At 36.8% G+C, this 23,211-nt stretch overlaps 3 protein-coding genes across 10 annotated transcripts in view; 2 read left to right on the top strand and 1 right to left on the bottom strand.

The window, feature by feature from the left end:
• The first annotated feature begins 1,844 nt into the window (after window positions 1–1,844).
• On the top strand, window positions 1,845–6,120 carry LOC114243893 (uncharacterized). The gene is made up of 4 exons (XM_028175540.2): window positions 1,845–2,042; window positions 3,224–3,367; window positions 4,662–4,788; window positions 5,974–6,120. The coding sequence occupies exons 1-4, from the start codon at window positions 1,910–1,912 to the stop codon at window positions 6,071–6,073; spliced, it is 504 nt and encodes a 167-aa protein (XP_028031341.2). The 5' UTR covers window positions 1,845–1,909; the 3' UTR covers window positions 6,074–6,120.
• A 582-nt stretch (window positions 6,121–6,702) lies between these two features.
• LOC114243894 (uncharacterized) lies at window positions 6,703–9,522 on the bottom strand. Its single transcript, XM_028175542.2, has 2 exons — window positions 9,150–9,522; window positions 6,703–7,011 (listed from the first exon to the last, which is right to left on the bottom strand). Exons 1-2 carry the CDS (start codon window positions 9,401–9,403, stop codon window positions 6,834–6,836), a joined length of 432 nt encoding a protein of 143 aa, XP_028031343.1. The 5' UTR covers window positions 9,404–9,522; the 3' UTR covers window positions 6,703–6,833.
• Window positions 9,523–22,721: 13,199 nt separating this feature from the next.
• Window positions 22,722–23,211, top strand: part of spen (spen family transcriptional repressor split ends) — a 106,631-nt gene continuing 106,141 nt past the window's right edge. For 7 of the 8 annotated variants that reach the window (XM_089737483.1, XM_089737477.1, XM_028184401.2 and 4 more), the window contains exon 1: window positions 22,722–23,146. In XM_089737483.1, coding sequence (XP_089593609.1) covers window positions 23,064–23,146 — 83 coding nt within the window. In that variant the 5' untranslated portion in view covers window positions 22,722–23,063. The remainder of the gene's footprint in view (window positions 23,147–23,211) is intronic. The other variant, XM_028184402.2, reaches the window with a different exon arrangement.

The raw sequence follows: 23,211 nt of genomic DNA, 5'->3' as shown, positions 1-23,211 counted from the left end.
TGTTAGCAACACTTCCGGTTTGAGCCCTATGAGCTCACCTACACGTCAAGTCAAGGGGAAGCTGAAATCGCCGCTGTAGGCTATCAGCATAGGTAGAAAAAAAAAAATCCTAATACATATTATTATATATTTAAGTGATGTGCGATTGCTTGTGTCGTTTTTCATACAGCAACGGACTAATATATCAATATAATATGATTTACATAAAGTGGACCAAGTTATACCTGTACCTACAATACAACCTGTTTCGTTGGTTTTGAATTAAAAATACAAATAACCCAGCACAGGTGACGCCTAATTACCATGATTATGAAAGCTATTATGTAAAGTATTCTTGTCTTTATTCTTGTAAGCAGCCTTATATAATATACATAGACAGATATTTGCAAATGAAATAAGATACATAACGTAAAACGTGTATTTTGCATAGAACGGTCATATCATCTAAACCATTCAAATGAACCTGCATGGAGAAAATAAATTTGGACAAGCGACAACGGCATGTTTTATGGAAAGTAAATAGTATTTCTATCTCCAACCAAGTCTACCAAGTCTTATGGATGGCATCTCCTTATAAATATATATAGAACCCTATAAATCGTTCGCAGTCTAAAGCAATAGCATTTTTGCTTACGGCAACAGCTATTGTAACAACGAAACTCCACGTCCTTACGGTACCATCAGATGCAATAACCCTTGCATTAGACGCCTTCCGCTCTAACACTAGGAGAGACCCCGGTAACCGTATTCGTCGAACTCGGCAAAGAGTTCGACGTGCAACCTAACCTTAACATCAGCCCGTTGAGTTTCTCGCCGGATCTTCTCAGCGAGTCGCGATTCCGATCCGGTAGTAGATTCATTCGCGAAGCAGCTACTCTTGAGTTGTTAGGTCTCCCTTGGAGGCGCTCGGGTAGCTGTTAGCAAATCCCGCCCTTTCTGGCTGAGCCCTTGTTCGTCAACCTGTCCTTGTGAAACTGGAAAGGCCTCGAGGCCACCAGTAAGCTCTCAATCATAAAAAACAACAGAACTAGTGGACTAACATGGACGGAAAGAAAACAATCCCAAAGCGCGCTACGGACAGTGTATAGGTAGTGTAGGCAAGTGTAGTGTGTGTGTATACGTAGTGTAGTGTAGTAGGCAGGGACAGGTTATGATAAAATAACTACCTATATATTACGTTATAATTATACGAGAATGTACAACATAATAATATGTCGCTCAGAATAAAGAGCATTATTCTGACAAAAGGCCTACACAGTTTTTTACTGGTGGTAGGGTATCTTGTGAGCCTGCACGGGTAGGTAGCACTATCGTGCCTATTTCTAATATGAAGCAGTAATGCGTTTCGGTTTGGAGGGCTGAGCAGCCTTTGTACTGTAAAAACGGTGACTTAAAACTCAGGTCTCACGGTGACTGGCGGCTTTTACGTTGTTGGTGATTATGGGCTCAGGTAACCACTTAACACTAGGCGGGCCGGGAGCTCGTCCACTTATATAAAACAAACAAACAAACAAAAAAAAATGAATGATTTGGCTGACAGTGACGACATATTGTGTGAATATAATTTTTTGCTACTTTTAACATGACGTTACGACATCGGGTTTTTTTCTTAGCATTAGTCGTAAATGCTCGTTTAAATAGGATTTTTAATATTTTTAGAGCTATGTTTGTTGCTATGTGGTATGATCAAAGCTTAAAAACAATATTTAATCACAGCCACCTGTGCGTATGTTCGAACTTTAGGACCAACAACTTATCATATTTGTGTATTTGATACATTACGTCGCCTTCTCGTCGCTGGAAACTGATAACTGGACATTGGGGTCGTGAACTCATACTGAGCAGCCATCTTGTCAGTAGTTACTCTATTGCCTACTGTAATAGTCGTTCTCTTTGGTCCGTGTAATTCATGGTGCTGCTGAATCCAAGAAAATTTCGTTGCACGTACCGCAGCGTTTGCGAAGACTCCAATAGTTTTGAGCTCATCATTGCACAAAAGAAAACTGTGACACTGAGCAAGTTAATCTTCGAACTGTGTAAAGGTATATTATAAACACGATAACACATTCTAAATATGGCGAACAATCTATATATTAATCTAAAGTTCATATTGTTCCTAAATTATTTTAAAAAATACTTTAGAAAAACACTGAGGCTTTTACTATTGCCAATGATTAAAACATGTTAACCAGCCAGCGTATTAATTAATATTGACGCAACATTTTCAGTTCTTTGTCAAAATATAGTCCAAATTCGAAGTAATTCGGTAGTAAAAATATTGTTTAATGTCGTGTCCGGTAAAGCCTAGCTTACTACACACAAAAGAATAACCCCATAGCTATTACTTTTTGTTTTTTTAAATACTAAGAATTATTTATATTGCCAATTTTCGTACAGAGTTATTTTGCAATGCATTATTTGGCAAACAACATAATATACCTACTTAGACCATTTAAAATGTATTTTTAACCTAATGCCTTATAATATAAAGTGTACCGAGCGAGTGTCAATTCTTGGTATTATCGCGATTCATATTTATGCCGGGTTTCTTTTATTCGGTACTAGCGACCCGCCCTCGCTTCGCTTCGGAAACATTAAAACACACATGAAAACAAAAAAAACAAAAAAAATAATTAAAAAAAGTAGCCTATGTTCATCAGGGACAATGTCGGCTTCTAATGGAAAAAGAATTTTTCAAATCGGTCCAGTAGTTTCGGAGCCTATTCGAAACAAACAAACAAACAAACAAATCTTTCCTCTTTATAATATTAGTATAGAAAAGATCTCGCAACATTACTCCCCTCCCACTTTACCATATTGCTATGAATTTACTTCTCGTAGATGGTCAAGTTAGCTTGCTGAAACTCTTCAAGCACGTTTTCGAATGAATTTCAGCAGAATCTAAAAAAAATATCAATGTACTCGGTATGTAGTTTCAGCCCGTTGGGATAATACGCTGTTGCCGTTTCTTTTCTGCTGAGTGTGTATGTTAAGATCAATGTATCAGTTAAAATGTAAATACCATCAGTACACAACACTCATGCATTAATCATTAATTATAAAGTAAGTACTTTAATAGTAACTAAGTTTTAAGCAAAATAGTTCCCGCAAATGGAAATTAGAATCCCCGGCTTCTACATTAGGTATCTTTCCAAGATACGCCCTAACACCGTTCTCTAAATATAAGATCCTGTTCTGAGAAATATCCTAATTTCCTTTCCAGCCTGTGAACTGAAGAAAATGTCTTGCATTCCGCCATCCGCTTTTACGGCTGGGCGTATCCGTGAAACTCAACGTGAAAATCGTGACTTGAAGATGCCCAATGTTAATATGGGCAAGAAACCTGACAAATATTTCAGTTTCACAAGTGAGTTGTTGTTGAATAAATAAGTTACATAAATTTAATGAGACAGTTTATAGAAATGGTAAATAGATATGAAAGCATATTACAGGTTCACAGATATCATAAATAAAATAAAATTGTTTTTAGCAAATTATTCGATTTTTTTAGGCTAAGGCCAAAAATTTACTTTTCTTATGTTTTTACATCCCGTTTGTGATTCAAGCCTAGGAGTGAACAGTCGTCAACAGATTTATTATAAACAAGAATGAGGTGGCAATACTTGAAGAAAAAATCATCTACCCAGCTTTCTATTTATTCAAATTCTCTTATAATACTTATGCCTTTTCTGATGGTTATTTCGGTTCGAAGGGCAGGTTAATGTTGCGACTTTCACCCTATTTCTCTACAAGGGTGGCAGTATTAGCTTTAAGATATATTTGGATCTGATAACCGCTACAAAACAGTGGATCCGGTAACCACTTAACAGGTAAGCTCGTGTGCTCATGGCAGGCTCTAAAAAAGTGTAGCTCATATTAGATTTAAGTACCAAATGAGACTTTCAGTTTGAACACTGTCCGATATTGTTGAGAGCTCCACGTGTTTTTTTATTGCTTAGATGGGTAGACGAGCTTACAACCCACTGGAATTACCCAACCCATTACCGGAATCCATAGACATCAAAAACTCACACGCCACCATCCGCCTTGTTACACGAATTCAGAGCCAGTCTCAGTTTTTAAGGTACTACCGAAACTTATTACTCTTTCACGGCAGAAATATACGTTTGCCTACAATTGCCACTAAGGGCGCTGCTCCAACTGCATAGGTACCTACAGATTTGAGTTAACTTTTACGCTATCGAGAACGTTAAGAAACTGGCACTAAGCTCACTGCTTGTGGGATTCGAGATTATCCTTTAGGCCACAACGACTTCTGTATTGAATAATCAAAAACATTAATTTATATTAAGATAACTAGCTGACCCGGCAGACTTCGTAGTGCCTCAATCGATAAATAAAAGACTTATGTATAAAATAAACTTAAAACAAACAAAAGGAATCCGTCCGACGGGGGACACATCAAAGGAAAAACAAAATTGTTATTTTTATTTAATTCCGAGCATTTTCATATTTATCTACCTTTTAAACCTTCTCTGGACTTCCACAAATAATTCAAGACCAAAATAGGCAAATCGGTCAAGCCGTTTTCATGTTATGTCGTGACAACGGAAAACGGGTTTCATTTTTATATATATAGATAGGCGTATTACTGGTAGTTAGTTATTTAATGTAAGTAATAATCGTTAAAATAATTTCAGATGTTGAATTACCTGTAAAGTATAACAGCAAATTCATGAATAGTATCTGGGGAAAGTACAACCGTTACTCGCCGCACAATGTGAAAAAAGTCAATGACGCCTTCGTTTCTTCTGGGGATTTTCAGCAGTGAGTCCTAGCACGTTTTTTTTTGAAACTACATTTATTTAGATTTATTGCTAGATACATACACTTCTTAATTTTTTTGGTCCGGAAGAAATCGCCGGCCCTTCGCTTATAGATAGCAGGCGCTGAGCGATATACGTTAAATTGAACAAGAATAAAACCTCTTGTCGCTCAACAATCTGCATCCAAGCCTCAGATGAGATAAAACTCAACCGAGACTGGGAGGGAGTAACGATCGCGCAAATTCTACTCCCACAGGCCGCATGACCAATGAGCCTCTCGGTCGGCAGGCAATCCGAAGCCCGCTTAGACATCGCCGCGAACACAACTCCTGGATACTCCACTGGGTCAGAACCAACATGCATCGGAGAGTGCGGTCATCCGTCACGCTTAGGGCGTTATCATACTATATAACGGATTGCGAGCGTTCTCAAAGCAACGGGCGCGCAACGAACACGCCGCGTATGCGCAGCGAATTCGTTACGGACGCGCAAGGAGATCGTCGCGAATAGCAGCGTAGACGCCATTTTTTATCGTCTCGTACAAACGCCAGCCCGTCCACCCGCCTCACTTCAGTCAGTATCAGGTGCAATAACTCATAACAAAGTAGTCGCTCTCTTCCATTCGATTTAATTGATAATGGATCCTCCCAAATTCGTCTATGCTTTCGTTTTCGTCTTCGGCATCTTCGAAGTAACAAGTTTTGTTACTGAGTGTATTGTACGACGTTAACTCGCTACAAATACGCGACGAAAACGTTGCGTATCTACCACGGGTCGGCGACGCCGCGATGTCCTCACTGAGCAGCCGCCGAGTCTTCACGGTGTATTCACGGCGGATATGCTCCGCCCTGCATGCGCTCGCAAACCGCTAGTATGATAAGGCCCTTAACCGTCGTCTTCTTGGGTCTGCTTCGCTGGTCCTCAAACCGGTATACGGGCAGAACCAGATTTCAGGCGAGATTCTATCCCGGCTTGACGATGGCTTGGTACGGAAAAAGAACGGTGCTCCCATGTGGAGCAAGCCCCGAGCGTGGGTTCCGCCGTGACCAATTCACATCCGTTTTTTGTTTATGTGCATCCAGATGTAACTGTGTATATAGTACGCATATTACAAATACGTACGTTTAATGGGTAAATTATAATACTCTTCAATACTATAAATATAATTTTATTTGAATAATTTCAGATTGCCTGTGAATTCCTCTAAGAACGAACCCATGATAACTCTGCCGTCGCCGAAACTAGACAACGTTTGGGCCGCAATCAATGTATCTCAGTCTCATTGACAATTTTGTTTTTTCTTTCTTAATATGAAATAAAATAACATTTTTAATTAATTTTTTTTATGTTAGAATATATGGTCGTTGTAAAAAGATCGTTTACGTGTCCACCCTCGATAAATCCAAAGCGCTTCCTCCTCTGGATATTTGGATTTGTCAAAAGGTCCACTATAGCGCCATGCGATTTTGGAGGATTTTATTGTATATAAAATTTAAATACACGGTTTTTTTATTTCCAAGGTGCCCACCTAATGGTGAGCGCCCACCATCCTCTGTGGATATTAGCAATATAAGAAACACATGTCAGCCGCTATCTACCACTAGAGACTTTAGAAATAACGAAGGGATTTCATTCTCAGTACAAACCAAACAGTGTTTTTCACGGTAACAACAAATTCTACTCCGACGGCGGATTGTAAAAATTTACGAGATCATCTGGAAGAGTTTCTCGAACCTCTCTCTATGGAACAAATTTCAGAGAGCTTTATCACTAAGATTCTGAACTATTCATTATTTAATAATTGTTCACAATCTGTCAGCTCTTGTTTGTTATCACATGAAAATGACTGGTAATTGAGAGATTAGTCTTTAACTAAAAGAGATTTAGGTATTTTCACATCATTAAACTCTTTAAGTAGATTGTTTTTACAGTTTAATTACTAAGTATTATTAAAACACATATTATATTCTATCTAATCATTCATTTCTTAACTAAATTATTTTCCATAATTGCATAAAAAATTTACAGTGGTTTAATATGGCCATTTCAATCAATTTTTATAGAAAAACTAGCACCGCAAGAGCAACCTATATCTGCATTTGGGTTCTGTTGCACTCGGAAAGCAGACCTAATAAGTTCAGTGTGATAATCTATTGTTGAACCTTTAATATACTCAAGTGACGTCTCATCAACCACCACTTTGACACCATTTTTTTCAAATATCCTGAAAAAAAAACTTGATTAGACAATGAAGTTTTGTTTCATCTATTTCCTTAAAACAATAATGCGAGCTTCCGTACATATTCAATGCAATTACAAAAACATTGAATTACTAAATAGCATAACCTTAAATTCCTTAGACCCTTTGGCAAAAATGTTAACTTTGGCAAATGTAGTAATGAATAGTAGTATTTTTTTTCAGTTCAGAAATTACGAGATTGATATTTAAACAACGTCAACTGGAATATCATGCAACTTAAAAAAAAAAACATAACAAAATAAAGTTCAAGTAAATTTGAAGATTAAAAATTCATCATTTCATAATGCCCCTAAAAATTAATGCAATTTTTTTTAGGCTGTCATGTCCAATGAAGCCAATCATTTTACGTCTAGCTATTTTGATGTCCTCATTATTTAAAAGTAGCTATTGCTAATGCATCGGTTTCCATGGTTAAAATAATTTTTCAACAAGAGAAAATATTGACAAAAAAAAACGAATATTAAAGCAAAGGGGCAAGCAAGGGTGTGGTATGTAAATAGGGTAATAGGGTTTTGTATTAGAGTAGCAACAAAATGAGAATGTTATAATAAAGTATACTAAAAGATGTATCGGTTTTTTATACTCTTTTTCCTTTCATAAAAATTCATATAAAAATATTAAGATGATCATAAAAAATAATTATGCTGTCTTGGCTTACCAAATCAAGCATAAAATATACTCTAAATGTTTGCTCAGAAACCAAAAAAAATTAAATTGGCAATTATTGAAAAAAAATATTTTAACACTAATTTTATTTATAATATAAATGAATGGATACATAATGAACAATTTATTCTTTACTAACTTTTACACTCTGCTTCATGCATTATAGGCGGCGGCTTGGCTCTGCCCCTGGCATTAGTGATGATCATGAGTGACGGTAACCATTCACTATCAAGTGGGCTGTATGCTTGTATACCTACAAGGGCAATAAAAGAATTTATAATCTATAAATAGAAATCACATATCCCTAGAACAGCTTCTTGTTCTGAACGGACAGTATTCTCTGTGCTTTTCTGTATCATTGATAATCTACATTCAAAATTTTATGATCAGTCTCATCAAAGATCAAATTATTTGGTATAGATGTGCAAGGTTAAGAAGCAAATTCTATTTATAATATATTACAAGTATGGATTGTATGCTTCATATAATTATATACTTATTTATATAATTATTATATATATATTAAAGAGAGAGAGAGAGAGAGAGAGACAAAGAAGAAGTTGGATTGTATAAGTACTTCATTTGCAGCCTATTTACTCCACTGTTGGACTTAGGCATCTCCCATGGCACTACACACGACTCAATCCTGGGCCTTTCATCTAAAAACTCTCCACGAGACAGGCAGTGCCTAGTGTGGAGAGTTTTTAGCAAACTGTTATGTGTAAATGTTTTCAAGGTTAATAAATAAATTATTATTATTATTATTATATAAAAGATTGTAATAAATAATTGGTTATTAAAAGTATACATTTCATATTACACAAAAAAACAGCAAAGCATTGCAAGTAACAGCTAGTATACCACAAGTCCAGCACTATTTTCATAGAAATTTTCTCTTTTAAAATGTGTAGTTTTATTCTTAAAGGTTATTTATTTGTTTTCATAGTGTTTGATTAGTTGCTATTATTTTAACTCCAATGCAGGAGAATTTAACCAATCAAGACTAAGCAATTACTTTGATAAAAATTTGTTACTAATAAAAGGTCCTGATTTTCCTAATTAAGTTATCATAATATTAGTAACTTTTGTTGTACTTGTATATATTTTTGGGGATATAGGAATTTAGTCCAGACTGATTGAAGTCTCTCATTTAGACCATTAAGAAAACTCAATGTAGAAGCCAAAAAGAAATGAAGAATAATATTACAATATAATATTTATTATTATTATTATTATTATTATATAGAATGAAAAATGAGTTATGATATTATATATTTGAGAAGAATGCTTCTTAATTACTAAAATAATAGCACTGAATATTCTTTCCACGAGTTTTGTTACAGCTCTTTTCTTATTCTTTTTATTCTGCCATTATCTTATGCAATCAAAAGTGAGTTGTATAGCAGAGTACTTCGATATTTTGCTCTAATACATACCTGTCATCACTATCAACAACATTGTCTAAGTTGAATTTATACTGGAATCCAGAGCATCCACCACTTTCTACACAAAGCCTCAGAAAGGTATCGTTTTCTTTACATAATTCTTTTAATTTTTGTACACAATTGTCACTAATACTGATATCTGTACTTGAAACAGAAGTTGCTGGTTCTTGGGAGAATCTTTTGTTTAATGTGTTTACATTAACAAACTTTTTTAACTGGTGTAAATTTCTAAAACGTAAAAACATTTTCTTTCGTATTCTAGAAAAATATCTTCCAGTGCTTTAACTAAGTTTATTATTTAATTCTATTCTAGTCACAGCCTACATAAAGATACTTGAGACATACATAGTAGACATGCGTAGTTCCGGACCGAAATAGTTCCTGGAACTATGTCCTCATATGGAACTATATCATTCAATCCGAGTTGTCAAAATTAACATGTTCAGACAGTTCCATTTCCATTCCAAGTGTACTGTTATACGAACGCGTTGAACATGACGGACATGCGGACATGATCATAGATTATACACTTAATATATTTGAGACATGATTAGAGCATAGGTATCGCGCGGCGCGGAGGCGTGGCGCGGCGAGTCCACCCGAATGAGTCCCGAAGCGACACGAGTCCACGTAAAGAGATAAGGCGAAATATAGCGCTAATACGAGGGAGTGAGATGGAGCGAGTGCATGCAACTGCGTGTGGAGTTCTTTCACATTACATTTTTATGAATATTGAAGTTATGTTCTACGACCTACGTGTTACAGTCAATAGTTGAATGAATTAAAATGTTTTGCTTAGGATTTTGACCTTGACCATGCATCATTCTTACGAGCACTTAACCTTAAGTGTTTGTAGACCATTTCTTAGAAAATCATAATAAAAAATTAGAGAATTTTAAAACATTCACCACTTTCGCTAGTTTTGTTAGCTACATTACGTAATGAAAATAAAATATATTGTTATCTCGGTTATGGGAAAAAGGTTGTAAAGCTAAAACGAGCTCAATATGTTGTATATCAGAATAACGTGGTATTTTAATTGACAATTGATAGGTTATAGTTTCCGGTGCATCGTACAATACATTGAAAAATAATGAAAGTAGTAGACTAATTGAAATTATGACAAAGTGGAATAGTACATTAATAAATTATGAAACAAACTAACAATGAACCTAAAATTAAAAACCTTACAAAATAATAATTATAGTAATAATTGCCATCAGCGGCAATTTATTTTTATAGTGTTTTAAAAAAATTGTATTATAATATCTTTTTTGAAAAATATTGTGTAATTAATGATAATTTAATACGTGATTCGCTACACTACAAACAGCTACTAGACTTAACATGTCCGCGGAACTAAACGGCTACAAACAGTTACCAGACTTAATATGTCCGCGGAACTGAGCAGCTACAAACAGCTACTAGACTTAACATGTCCGCGGAACTAAACAGTTCCGCGGACATGTTTACTGGAACTAGTTCCGACACTCTAAAGAACGATGTCATGTTCAATCCTTTTCCGAACATGATTAGCGCACGTCTAATACATAGGTGTACCACAATTGACATTGACAATGACATATTATGTAGACTTGCGCTTTGCTTGTACCGAAAATTTTCGAGAATTACAGAGGCCGATCCGACATTGATTTTTGGCCAAATAAGATCGATTTTTAATCGTGTAATAAAAATCTAATGCGCAAAAATTATAATTTACGTAATTGATCGTGAGCCCCCATGGGTGAATAACACTACTCTGAAGTACTCTGCCTGTTTCTGCCGTGACGCAGTATTAAGTTTCGGTTTGAAGGGTAGGGCAGCAATTGTACTATAAAAACTAAAATTCGAAACTCATGTCTCAAAGTGGATGATGGCATTTATGTTGTTGATGTCTATGGACTACGGCAACCACTTAACACCAGGTGGGCCGTGGGGTCGTACACCCACATAAGAACTTAAAAAAAACAACCAATTGGCAGCTCAATAAAAAAAATCCAAAAGAATCGATCAACCGCACATAATTTTCTGGAACTAGCACTATTTTCAATGATGAACTTTCCAATTCTACATCCATAGCAATCTCACCTCTATTATATTTTTCTCCTATTAATTAAACGTTAGTTCTTGTGGTAAACACAATAGTCCTTTCTCTAAAGGACTATTATAGGATAGGTCCCTAAAGGACAATAGTCCTTCCTCTAAAGGACTATTGTGTGACTATTCCTCTGAAAGCGATAATTGCATTTCTGTCTTCATATTTGGTAAATTATTTATTTATATACTCCATACACCGCACGATCAGATGGAATAAATAATTAATAACTGGGAACAAATGACGCAGGGTCATCTGGCCCCAAATTGGGATTATCTGTGTTATGGGTATCAGAGAGTGATATATATACTTAAATATTTTTTAAAATATAGATATATAAATAATAAACACTCTTAATAAACTCTCTATCTTAATAAACTCTAAAATAAACCTTTCATCACACTAATGTTAGCCCGATGTGGGAATCGAACCCATAGCCCTCGGCGCAGTCAGGGTCACTGCCAGCTGAATGCAAACTGAAAAAACCGCTTCTTGAATAATCGAAGTTTTAGACCTCGATTTTTTATGTGGTTCGATAGAGTACCGAATCGATTTTTAAGTTCGAAATTTTTCGAAAAGAATTGACACCCCTATTAAAGAAAACAAAACATGTTTTTCTAATTTATGTAAGCAAAAGAAACAAACGCCATACGTGTAAAGTTTTTTAGGTTAAATCCATGGCTGTAAAATACAAATTGTAACAAAAATGTATCAACACCTTGATGATCTAAAATAGAAATAGAAAATAAATAAGCCAAAGAACCCAAGAATACACGCCCTAGGACTCCATTTCATTGTATCCATTTATTCGCTTTCATAGATACTGTATGACAGTCCGCGACCGTTACGCGAATGTGGTATTCACTCACGCGGCCCGCACGCACATAGACACCCTCCAATCCCAACAATCCCGCTTTTGCAAGTAAGCCATCCGTAAGGAGCTCCGTGGTTCGTGAGGAACGTTGACCTACACGACCTCGGGCCTCGAATTAATCTGGAATCTTTTTGTAACAAACCCAAACTTTGAAAAATTCTCAGTCTCGTTTGTTTCTGCGTTCTGGCACGATAAATACTTCTGAAGGTTTAACTTCTACGAAGTGCCAGTAAGGGTAAAACCAAAATAGTCTAGATTACTGGCATAAAGGTAGATAAAAAAAGAGTGTAAACCACGCTGGTGTTAATTGTGTTTTTGTTTGTTTTGCGTAGTTTAATAAACAAAGGTGAAATAGCCAATCTTTAACGTTGCACGACAAAAGCTTTTGAGGTGAAAAATGAAATGGGTTCCGAAAATGAAACTTCAATGTAAATTTGAAAGAAAAGATCGATGTTCGCCCAAATTATACACTAATGCCGGCCACTCACATGCGCGCAAATATTCGTACATTGTACGAATGTTTGCGCGCATGGGAGTGGCCGTCAAATATTCATTCGCAAACTTAGCGGCTGTGCAAATGGGTTCGGTACTCAATTTGCGAACCCATTTTTACAATGTCTCACGAATTTCTCCTCCTTTTTGATTCGTCAATAGAACATTGAAGGGAAAAAGAGTTTTGAAGTCTTTCCCAGATATAATTAACAGCGATGCTGTTTTTATGGGATTTCTTTTGATGAAGATACGCTACACAGTAGACGTCACGATCTATGAAAATAGCGAAACGTCCGTTGCCTTCGCAATCCTGGGCGCAACTGGTCACACGAATGTGTGGGAGACTACGCGAAGGATCGCGGTTCGCGCGCTTTGATGTCTGTTAAAAAACCGACACAGCTTGGAAAACCACGAATGCAGCGAAAACTTTGCATAATCATTTGCAAATGTCGTCCTACACTTGCGGGTTTGCGTATTCGTGCGAATGTGAGTGACCGGTATTGCATACAGTCTGGCCATACTAGTCTGTTTCAAAGACAATCTTGTAACACACATTTTAATTTAGCGTTTGTGATTTATTCACTCTATGCTTTGTATATAATGGGACAAATAATTATAAATATCTGAGAAAAAAAAACATAATTATCATTTACCTAGATATTTACTATTAAAACTTGTTTATTTAAAAGTACAGCAAATATGCAATATCTATTATCCTCACAGAAATATGTAAAAAGCTAAAGTATTCGAAACCTTTAGACCCTTTTGTTTGGTTACATTGATTCGTTATTATTCTTCTTCGGGGGAAAAAAGATAAAATGGCGATTGTTGTTGATTCTAGCTCACAATATGGCCTACCAGGACTACCACATATACTCAACGATATATGTACCTGCCCTGTTTCGCCTTACAACGATTACACTTGGTTAATTTGGATACATACAAATAGTCGGAAAGGTTTTCGCTGGCGGTAGAAATACAAAATCTCGCTGCTAGTCAATGAATTTAGTTGTTGTAGCAACACAGAAAATTCAAGTCTGTCTTATGCTAAAATAAAAAAATTTTTAGATCGGGGAAATTAAAAATTTAGTCGAAATTTAGTCGAAGCTTAGTCAAAGTTAGTCGAAATTTATGGGCCTTAAAAGAAAAATATGATAAAAAATACAATGACATTTTGTTCCTAAGTTTTCACATTTCATGCAATCAATATATTGAAGTACCTACATATTATTATTTTGGAAGTACTGGAATTGACGGCTTCATTTAAAATTTGGAAAAAGGGGATTATGTAAGGATATCTGTGGCATTCCGGGAGATAATATATTATGCATATCGCTCATGCATAATCTGCTAGTATCAGAAAATTTGAAACCTTAATGTTATTGAAATTATTGCAAAATAATCTGCCACTCAGTTAAGTAATAACTAGCATAGCGTCTCGGGTTTCATTTTGTTATCGCCATCCACATCAGATGAGTCCAATAACTTACATGAGATTTAGCTTATAATTATGCGTCAATGTTTTCGTTGCCATGATCATTATTGTGGACTTTTTCCTTCATGCCTTCAAAATGGCTGCATTTTAGAATGGGAACTTCGAAAAAAAGTTCATTTTTTTTATTGCCTTTGTAGGCAGACGAGCGTACGGCCCATCTGATGATAAGTGGTTACCGTCGCCCATGGACTTCAGCAATGCCAGGAGCAGAGCCAAGCCGCTGCCTACCAAGTTCGATTCGAATTCGTTTTTTTTTTAAATACGGATGAGTTTTGAAATGTTTGGCTTACTCCTCCTCCTTTAGCTTGTCTTAATAAATGGATGACCACTTCCAGCCTACCTGATAGTAATTGTGAACGCTTCGCATGCGGACATTAGGTTTGCTGATGGAGCAGTAAGCCACTGCCTCAGCATCAATGTAAATCTTTCTCCATAGACCGAGATTTTTCAAATCAGCTCTGAGATTATAATTTTCAACAATCCCTACGGACGAAATCTGTGGAGTTAATTCGAAGCAACTAAGTAATACTTTATTTTTTCTGGCCTTGATGAGTTACCGTTAATTGAATACCGGAGCTTGTAGACCGTACAACGTGAATGCCGCCGCCCACGTGAGAAATGGGGTTGAAATCTAAATTACGAGTATGTACTATGTTGGTAGCTCTCTTACCCTCTAAGACAACACATTATCGGGTCTAAGAAGAAATAGACAGGATGGTGGTCGAGCTAGCTATAAGCCATGCCACAGGTATCATTATGCAAATTTATAAATTTTGCGTGTTCGATTTATAAAGTCACGATTCCTTCATCACAGAAGGTTTTGACCACCGGTACAGTTCAATCTCTTGAAACGAATATATCGAGCGTTTATTCTTTAAGCCACGACCTCTTTAAAAAATGCTTGTTGTTCAGACCAGAAGTTTTTTTTTATTTTATTTTTTTTTTATTAATAAATAAGTAAATATTTACTAACAATCACGCCACGTTAACTGGTCCCGTGATAAGTTCGTAAAGAACTTGTGTTACAGGTACCATATAACAGAAATAAATGTAAGATTTTTATTATACATGACGGAGTAGGGACGTCCGTAATGTTTGTAAAAAGTGTGACGTCAGCCTTGCGACGTCACGGTCATTAATTTGTTGACGAATGACTCATGTTTGGGTTTCCGAAACAAAACTTCACGAGAACTTCACGAGAACTTCGTATATTGCACGAGAAGCATAACAACGTTACAGAGATATCCGTACAGTACAACGGCTCGGACACGAATCAATCAGTGCTAGACAGCACGGCCGTATTTATGGGGCTTCGTACCCGTGAGCGTGTTGACACGTTTTAAACACGTGAGCGTGTTTACACGTTTTTCAAACACGTGAGCGGGTTTACACGTTTTTCAAACACGTTTTAAAGTATTGAAATTACAATAAAAGGAACTGTTTAACATCAATTTCTTATCACAGAGTAATTAGTTGATGATCAGTAGGTAAATAGTCATATTTGCGCCGACACGGCCATACTGACAGGCGGTGCGCGCTCTGCACCAGCCACCCATGTATGGTGTATCACCAGAGAGTTCTTGGAGTCCATCTGAAACAATGGAATGTCTGTTTCTGAGATTGCTATCTGTGTACCTTTTTATGTTACTTTGAAAGTAACTTATTTTGTGTAGTTTTATATTGTGACGTACACTGTGGTACTTATGTAGTGAACGTACACTGTGGTACTTATGTAGTGGACGTACACCGTGGTACTTATGTAGTGGACGTACACCGTGGTACTTATGTAGTGGACGTACACCGTGGTACTTATGTAGTGGGCGTACACCGTGGTACTTATGTAGTGGGCGTACACTGTGGTACTTATGTAGTGGGCGTACACTGTGGTACTCATGTGGTGGCGTACACTGTGGTACTCATGTGTTGGCGTACACTGTGGTACTCATGTGGTGGCGTACACTGTGGTACTCATGTGGTGGCGTACACTGTGGTACTCATGTGGTGGCGTACACTGTGTTACTCATGTGGTGGCGTACTTTTATTAATCAAAAATAAAAACTTATCCTTTTGCCGATTGTTGATTTTGTTGTTCGACCATCCTGGTTTGTGAAGTAGATGGTAGAGGTTCATCGGCTGATGCTGGTGGGTAGTCTTCTTCCGCCGATACGGTTATCTGGTCTCCAGGTTGTTGCTCAGCGGAGGCGGCATGTGATCCCACTTGGGCGGTGCGCGCTCTGCACCAGCCTCGTTGATTCTCGTAGGTTTTCTTTGATTCCCATTGATCTGCAGGAATAAAAAGTTTCTCTGAGTAGCGCATCTGTTATACTTGCGTTACTTGTGACTATGTAAGTTTGAGACTATTAATGCGATTTTATTGTAGGGTTCTCGAAGGTTTTCGTAGATTTCTCGGAGGTTTTCGTAGATTTCTCGGAGGTTCTCGTAGATTTCTCGGAGGTTCTCGTAGATTTATTGAAGGTGGGATAAGAATGTGTAAGGTGTTGTTCGTTGTGTAAGGATATCATGGTCTTCAGATGAATTTTGTGGTGAAATTTTAGTAATCAAAAATAAAAACTTATCTTTTGTATTCATTGATCAGTTGATTGTTGATTCCGTCGCTCGACCATGCTGGTTTGTGAAGCAGACTGTACAGGCTTATCGGCTGATGCTGGAGGGTAGTCATTATCCGCCGATACGGTTATCTGGTCACCAGGTTGTTGCTGAGCGGAGGCGGCGTGTGATCCCGCTTCTGATGACGGAGTAGGGACGTCCGTAATGTTTGTAAAAAGTGTGACGTCAGCCTTGCGACGTCACGGTCATTAATTTGTTGACGAATGACTCATGTTTGGGTTTCCGAAACAAAACTTCACGAGAACTTCACGAGAACTTCGTATATTGCACGAGAAGCATAACAACGTTACAGAGATATCCGTACAGTACAACGGCTCGGACACGAATCAATCAGTGCTAGACAGCACGGCCGTATTTATGGGGCTTCGTACCCGTGAGCGTGTTGACACGTTTTAAACACGTGAGCGTGTTTACACGTTTTTCAAACACGTGAGCGGGTTTACACGTTTTTCAAACACGTTTTAAAGTATTGAAATTACAATAAAAGGAACTGTTTAACATCAATTTCTTATCACAGAGTAATTAGTTGATGATCAGTAGGTAAATAGTCATATTTGCGCCGACATACACATACATATATTTAATATACATCCATAACCCTGGAAAAGACATTTATATTTATCATACAAATATCTTCCCTTGGCGGGATTCGAACCCGCGACCCCCATGTGTAGTGACCATGTCACTTACCACTACACCAGACGGCCATTTAAGTTGACCAGTTGGAACCTCTGGACCTGCGGGCGGACTTCGGTTCCGTCTTTTTTTTTCCCTACTATTACTACCTACCTAATCACTGATCGCCTAAAGGGTTATTCCAGTTTGGCATGGACGGGTAGGTGAGCTCACGGGCTCAAACTGAGAGAATTTGATAACACTAGACCTGGCAAGAGCTTCTCTGAATCTATCGACGCATTGGAATTGCGACCCACTGAGAAGTTCCAGAAACTCAGTTAGGTTAGTTGAGTTAGTTCGCTCGTCGAACTCTTGGACGTGATCCACGAGCTCGACGAGGATCCGGTGGATGCAACAAGACATTGCGTAGCCCCGTCGCGTCGCCTGGGTTGGATAAGTAATTAGCGGCAGCCACTATAAGAGGGTTATCATGTCGCGCCGCTTTGCCGAAGTAGCGTTCTGACATTACCTTAAGATACTTACGTACCGGTTCTGCATTTAGATAGTTGTGAAGGTCGACATTCCTCACGTACCACGGTGCTCTGACGGCATTTCTGCAGAAACGGGATTAGATGACCTGGAGAGAATTTATGTGCATGCGAGCCGCATGAGTGGATATTACACTTGCATAGGTCATGACGAAATGTTATGTCAAGTTTTGTAAACTATCACCTTGTTACGAAGTGACAATAACCTTCTCTTGTAGACATAGACCTCTTAAAGATCGCGGGGTAACGGTTCTCTCTGTGATTCTGCCTGTTTACTCTTTTCTTTTCTTTACTATCGTCCCACCAGCCGTGGAAGAGTTCACAGATATATTCTTTAATACTGTTTTCAGAATAATATTTACCACAAGCCTTTAATTTTTTTCATTGCCTATGTAGACAGACGAGCATACGGCCCAGCTGATGGCAAGTGGTTACCGTCCCTCATGGAAGTCAGCAATGCCAAGAGCATAGCGAAGTCGCTGCCTATCAAATAGGTACACATTCTTTTCATATCAGTTATTTGTTTGTGAAATCATTGGTGGTTCACAGCAACATTTCAATTAACGTTTTTCTGACCCACGACTTTTCGGAAATTTACACCAGGAATTTCTTAATAAAAAAAAACATATTAAAATCGAAAGATTTTCGACCGTTAAACGGTTTCGGTATCCAGAGACAGACATCAAGACACATCAATTAAACTGATAGTACAGGATCCCTGGTTTTCATCATTTATTACTAACAAGCTGATTTTTCGTGAGTAGCTTCCTTTTGACTAGACGCCCAACTTTTTTCCTTACAGTAACGTTGGTAAATGGTTAGCTTACCAGGGGTAGAAGAATAAAATATGTTGATTTCACGAAACTTAAAAAAATATTACTAACCGAATTTTTCTTTGTTAATTATCGAGATAATTATCTAAATAACATGAAAAAATATTTGTCCTACAAAATATAAGGTTTTAATAGGGAGCCCCCCTCTCCAACATCTATCATAAACAAGGTAATGAAAAATAATTACTAACCAGCTGATTTTTTTTAATTGGTTTGCTAAAATTTGCATAGTTTACCACCCACATTGTCCTACAAATTGCATGGTATGTCATCTTGGTCCTACGCTTAATAGTTGCAGTACTAATACTTAATGTAAAAATAATTACTATCAAGCTGAATGTTCGAGAATGGCTTCGTTTCAATGAGGCGCCCAACTAATTCTTGTACGAAAATTCTCGATTGTGGTTTATAACTAAGATAATAGGGATGAAATATGTTGTTTTGACGAATTAAATTTTTATTACTAACCGAATTTTTTTTGTGTTTATTATCAAGATAATTATCTAAATAACGTGGAAAAATATTTGTCCTACAAAATATAAGGTTTTGGGAGTCCCCCCTCTCCAACATGTATCATAAATAAGGTCATGAGAAATAATTACTAACTAGCTGATATTTTTTTTATTGGTTAGCTAACATTTGCATAGTTTACCACCCACATTGTCCTACAAATTGCGTGGTACGTTATTCCAGTCCTCCAGTTACATAGTTGAAATTAATAAAATTAAAAATAATATTATTTCGTACATTTTGCATTGGAGCTGAGGCACACTATTATCCTTGCTCACAAATGCATGCGCACAGCATTACTTACGGTGATCATAACCACGTAAAGTTGTTTTTAGTCAACATCGTATTTTATTTGTCTTTTGAAAAATAATTTGAATACATAGTAATCTGTGCTGCAAAATAATAATGGAGTGCTTTTTGTGTAATTTGTTAAAAAATAATAATAGAGATATGTGGCTTTCTTGTAAGACTTTTTTATCTGCACAAAAGCATTATAAACACATTGTGATGTTGTATTTCCTGAAAGTTGGAGTGATGAAATAATAGGTTATAATTCCTCTTGTTACAAGGAATTTAGGTAAATTTAATGTTTTTATGTTTATTTATATATATTTCATTTCATTTTGTATACTCAAAACTTACTAATCTTGTAGGACTAATAAAGCATACCTTTTTTTGTAGGACATTGTTTTATTTGGACGTAAAATATATTAACCTATCACGTGATACCTTTGTCCTACAGTTACTAATAAATAAATAAAACCTGCGGTATTGACAACTTTTGTAAGATGACATACCACGCAATTAGTAGGACAATGTGGGTGGTAAGCTATGCAAATGTTAGCTAACCAATAAAAAAAAATCAGCTGGTTAGTAATTATTTTTCATGATCTTGTATAAGATACATGTTGGAGAGGGGGGACTCCCTAACAAAACCTTATATTTTGTAGAACAAATATTTTTTCAGGTTGTTTAGATTATTATCCCGATTATGAACAAAGAAAAATTCGGTTAGTAATAAATTTGTTAAATTCGTGAAATCAACATATTTTATCCTTGCTACCCCTAGTAAGCTACCACTTACCAAAGTTAGTGTAAGGAAAAAAGTTGGGCGTCTAGTCAAAACGAAGCTTCTCACGAAAAATCAGCTTGTTAGTACTTAGTCTGGCCATAAATACTGTTACAATTAAAAATAAACAAAATATTACATTTGAATTTGGAATCTGCAATTTTTATATGATTGCTCATTGAGCTTTCTCATTTGGGCGCCAATACATTGTACAATATTTTGCGATATTAAAATGGAGTGGGGTGATAAAGAGAACCGAATCGCTGTGATTGCATTACACAAAGTAGGTATGGAGTCAAATGCAATTTTTAAAACTCTCCATACGCTTGGTATTAGTAAAATGTTTGTGTACCGGGCGTATAATAGGTGCAATGAGACCTCCTCTGTTTGTGACACAAAAAGATATGGCCGTCCACGTAGTGTTCGTACGAAAAAGGTGGTCAAAGCAGTAAGGGAAAGAATTCGAAGAAATCCTGTCCGAAAGCAAAAGATTTTATCTCGGGAGATGAAGATAGCACCTAGAACCATGTCGCGTATTTTAAAAGATGACTTAGGACTTGCAGCCTATAAGAAACGTACTGGTCATTTCTTAACTGATAATTTAAAAGAGAATAGGGTGGTAAAATCGAAACAACTACTGAAGCGGTACGCAAAGTACAATTGAGCAACATTTTAACAAACAAAATTACCGTATTTATGCTCAAAGTTCTACGGAAGCTTCCCAATTAGTGCAACGTGGGCACTATCCGACTTCAGTGATGGTTTGGTGGGGTATTAGCTATGAAGGAGTGACTGAGCCATACTTTTGTGAAAAAGGTATCAAAACATCGGCACAAGTGTATCATGATACCATTCTTGAGAAGGTAGTAAAGCCCCTTAACAACACCACGTTCAATAATCAAGAATGGTCCTTCCAGTAAGACTCGGCGCCAGGTCATAAAGCTCGGTCTACGCAGTCTTGGTTGGAAACGAACGTTTCGGACTTCATCAGAGCTGAAGACTGGCCGTCGTCTAGTCCCGATCTTAATCCGCTGGATTATGATTTATAGTCAGTTTTAGAGAGTACGGCTTGCTCTAAACGCCATGATAATTTGGAGTCCCTAAAACAATCCGTACGATTGGTAGTGAAAAATTTTCTCATGGAAAGAGTGCGTGCTTCTATTGATAACTGGCCTCAACGTTTGAAGGACTGTATTGCAGCCAATGGAGACCACTTCGAATAAGCTTTTTATACTTTAAATTGTTTTATATTTATGTATTAAACTAACACACTGTAAAAGTAATAAATGTTATTTGCCATAGAATTTTTTTTGTTTTCCTTTGTAACAGTATTTATGGCCAGACTAAGTATAAATTATGAATAATGTGCCAGGGATCCTAATGATTTAAAAAAAACAGTATTTTGTAGTATTAGAAATGACACTAGAAATGGTCAATTTATTTAATTCTTACGGGCTTGACGGATAAAAACAGCCATTATACTATACAATGGAGACTTAGACTAAATGTCTTAAGAGGGTGGCAGCATTCAGGTTGCGATGGCTACGGAGGTCAGTAACATTCTAGCACTAGATAAGCCGCGAGCTTTTTTACCAGTCTGCGCAATAAAAATATAAATTGAACTTTTGCACAAGGGATCTGGGAATTGGTGCCAATTTTATAATGCGAAACTCAGGTATTACTTATAACAATTTGTATCAAAACTATAGGCGATTAACTTCATGACCTGGCGTAAACAAATATATTGGATTACTTTTTTTTCTTTGCTGGAAGTTTTCTATTGAGGTACGTATATTTTGAACGGAACTGATAAGTAAAAAAAGGTAATGTGAGTGGTATACGTCAAGATAAAATTTAATTTTCGCTTTTTAGAAAATTATCTGGAAGTATGAAAAGATTGTTTGTTTTACAATTAATTATTTTGAAATATGTACTTAATACTTATTTCTAATTATATAACTATAGCCTTCACAAAACCCGTTTCTAAATAATAAAATAAGTCCATAATTTTACTTAGGCCTGCAACACTGCAGTGTCTTTCTCATTAGTTGGAGCGAGAAATGCGAGAAAGAGATAGTGTTTTTGCCGGAGCGCTGGCCAGCGGACCCGAGATTGCTAGATCTGGGAAATTGTTTAAATTTTTTGAATGCTTCTTTGGTCAAATAAACTTCTTTAAAACAAGTTACCTAGTATAAGCGTACTTTCGTCTTTTTCATAACTATTTTCAACGTATTAATGTTAGGAGCTCGTAAGAAATGTCCACCAAAATTTATATAGAGGTTGTAAATAATAATCACTGTTATATTCATTTACGAAGTATTACAATAACGAACAGTGTTTCAATCTATAAAATAATAATGTTTTTCTTAAGTTACAATATTTTTACTCAAAAGCTAGGAACACTACTCCACTTTGCGCGGCAGCGGTCAGAAGGCGGAGCCTATCGGCAAACTCGCGTCGAGGCTCAGTTCTCTGTCAATTCGAGAGCTGCCAAGAGTACGCACGCGTCTGTTACGTAGTGTGTTAATAGTGCAGTGAATTACGGTGTGGAGATTAACGACCCAAGTGATGTGAAAAAGTGTTGTTTTCTCGAAATAGTGCATTGTGATTTGATTGATGTGACCATGAGAAAGTTTGCAATTGTGTGAATTGTCAACATGTGTGCAGCACAGTTTTGTGCAAAATTATTTTTTGCCACGTAGCGATGCGGACGGGTAATGATTCCTAATGTGGAGCTTGAAGCAAGATGGTTAGAGAGACTCGGCATCTGTGGGTTGGAAACTTACCCGATAACATTCGTGAAGATCGAATAAGGGAGCACTTCAAACGGTACCTAAATTGATTTGTTTTGAATAACTTTTCAGGAAGCGGAGCTGGAACTGCATACAAACGGA

This window comes from Bombyx mandarina, chromosome 03 (genome assembly GCF_030267445.1).
Source record: "Bombyx mandarina strain Sakado chromosome 03, ASM3026744v2".
In the NCBI taxonomy this organism is placed as follows: Eukaryota; Metazoa; Arthropoda; class Insecta; order Lepidoptera; family Bombycidae; genus Bombyx; species Bombyx mandarina.
This window is presented reverse-complemented; position numbering and strand designations above follow the sequence as displayed.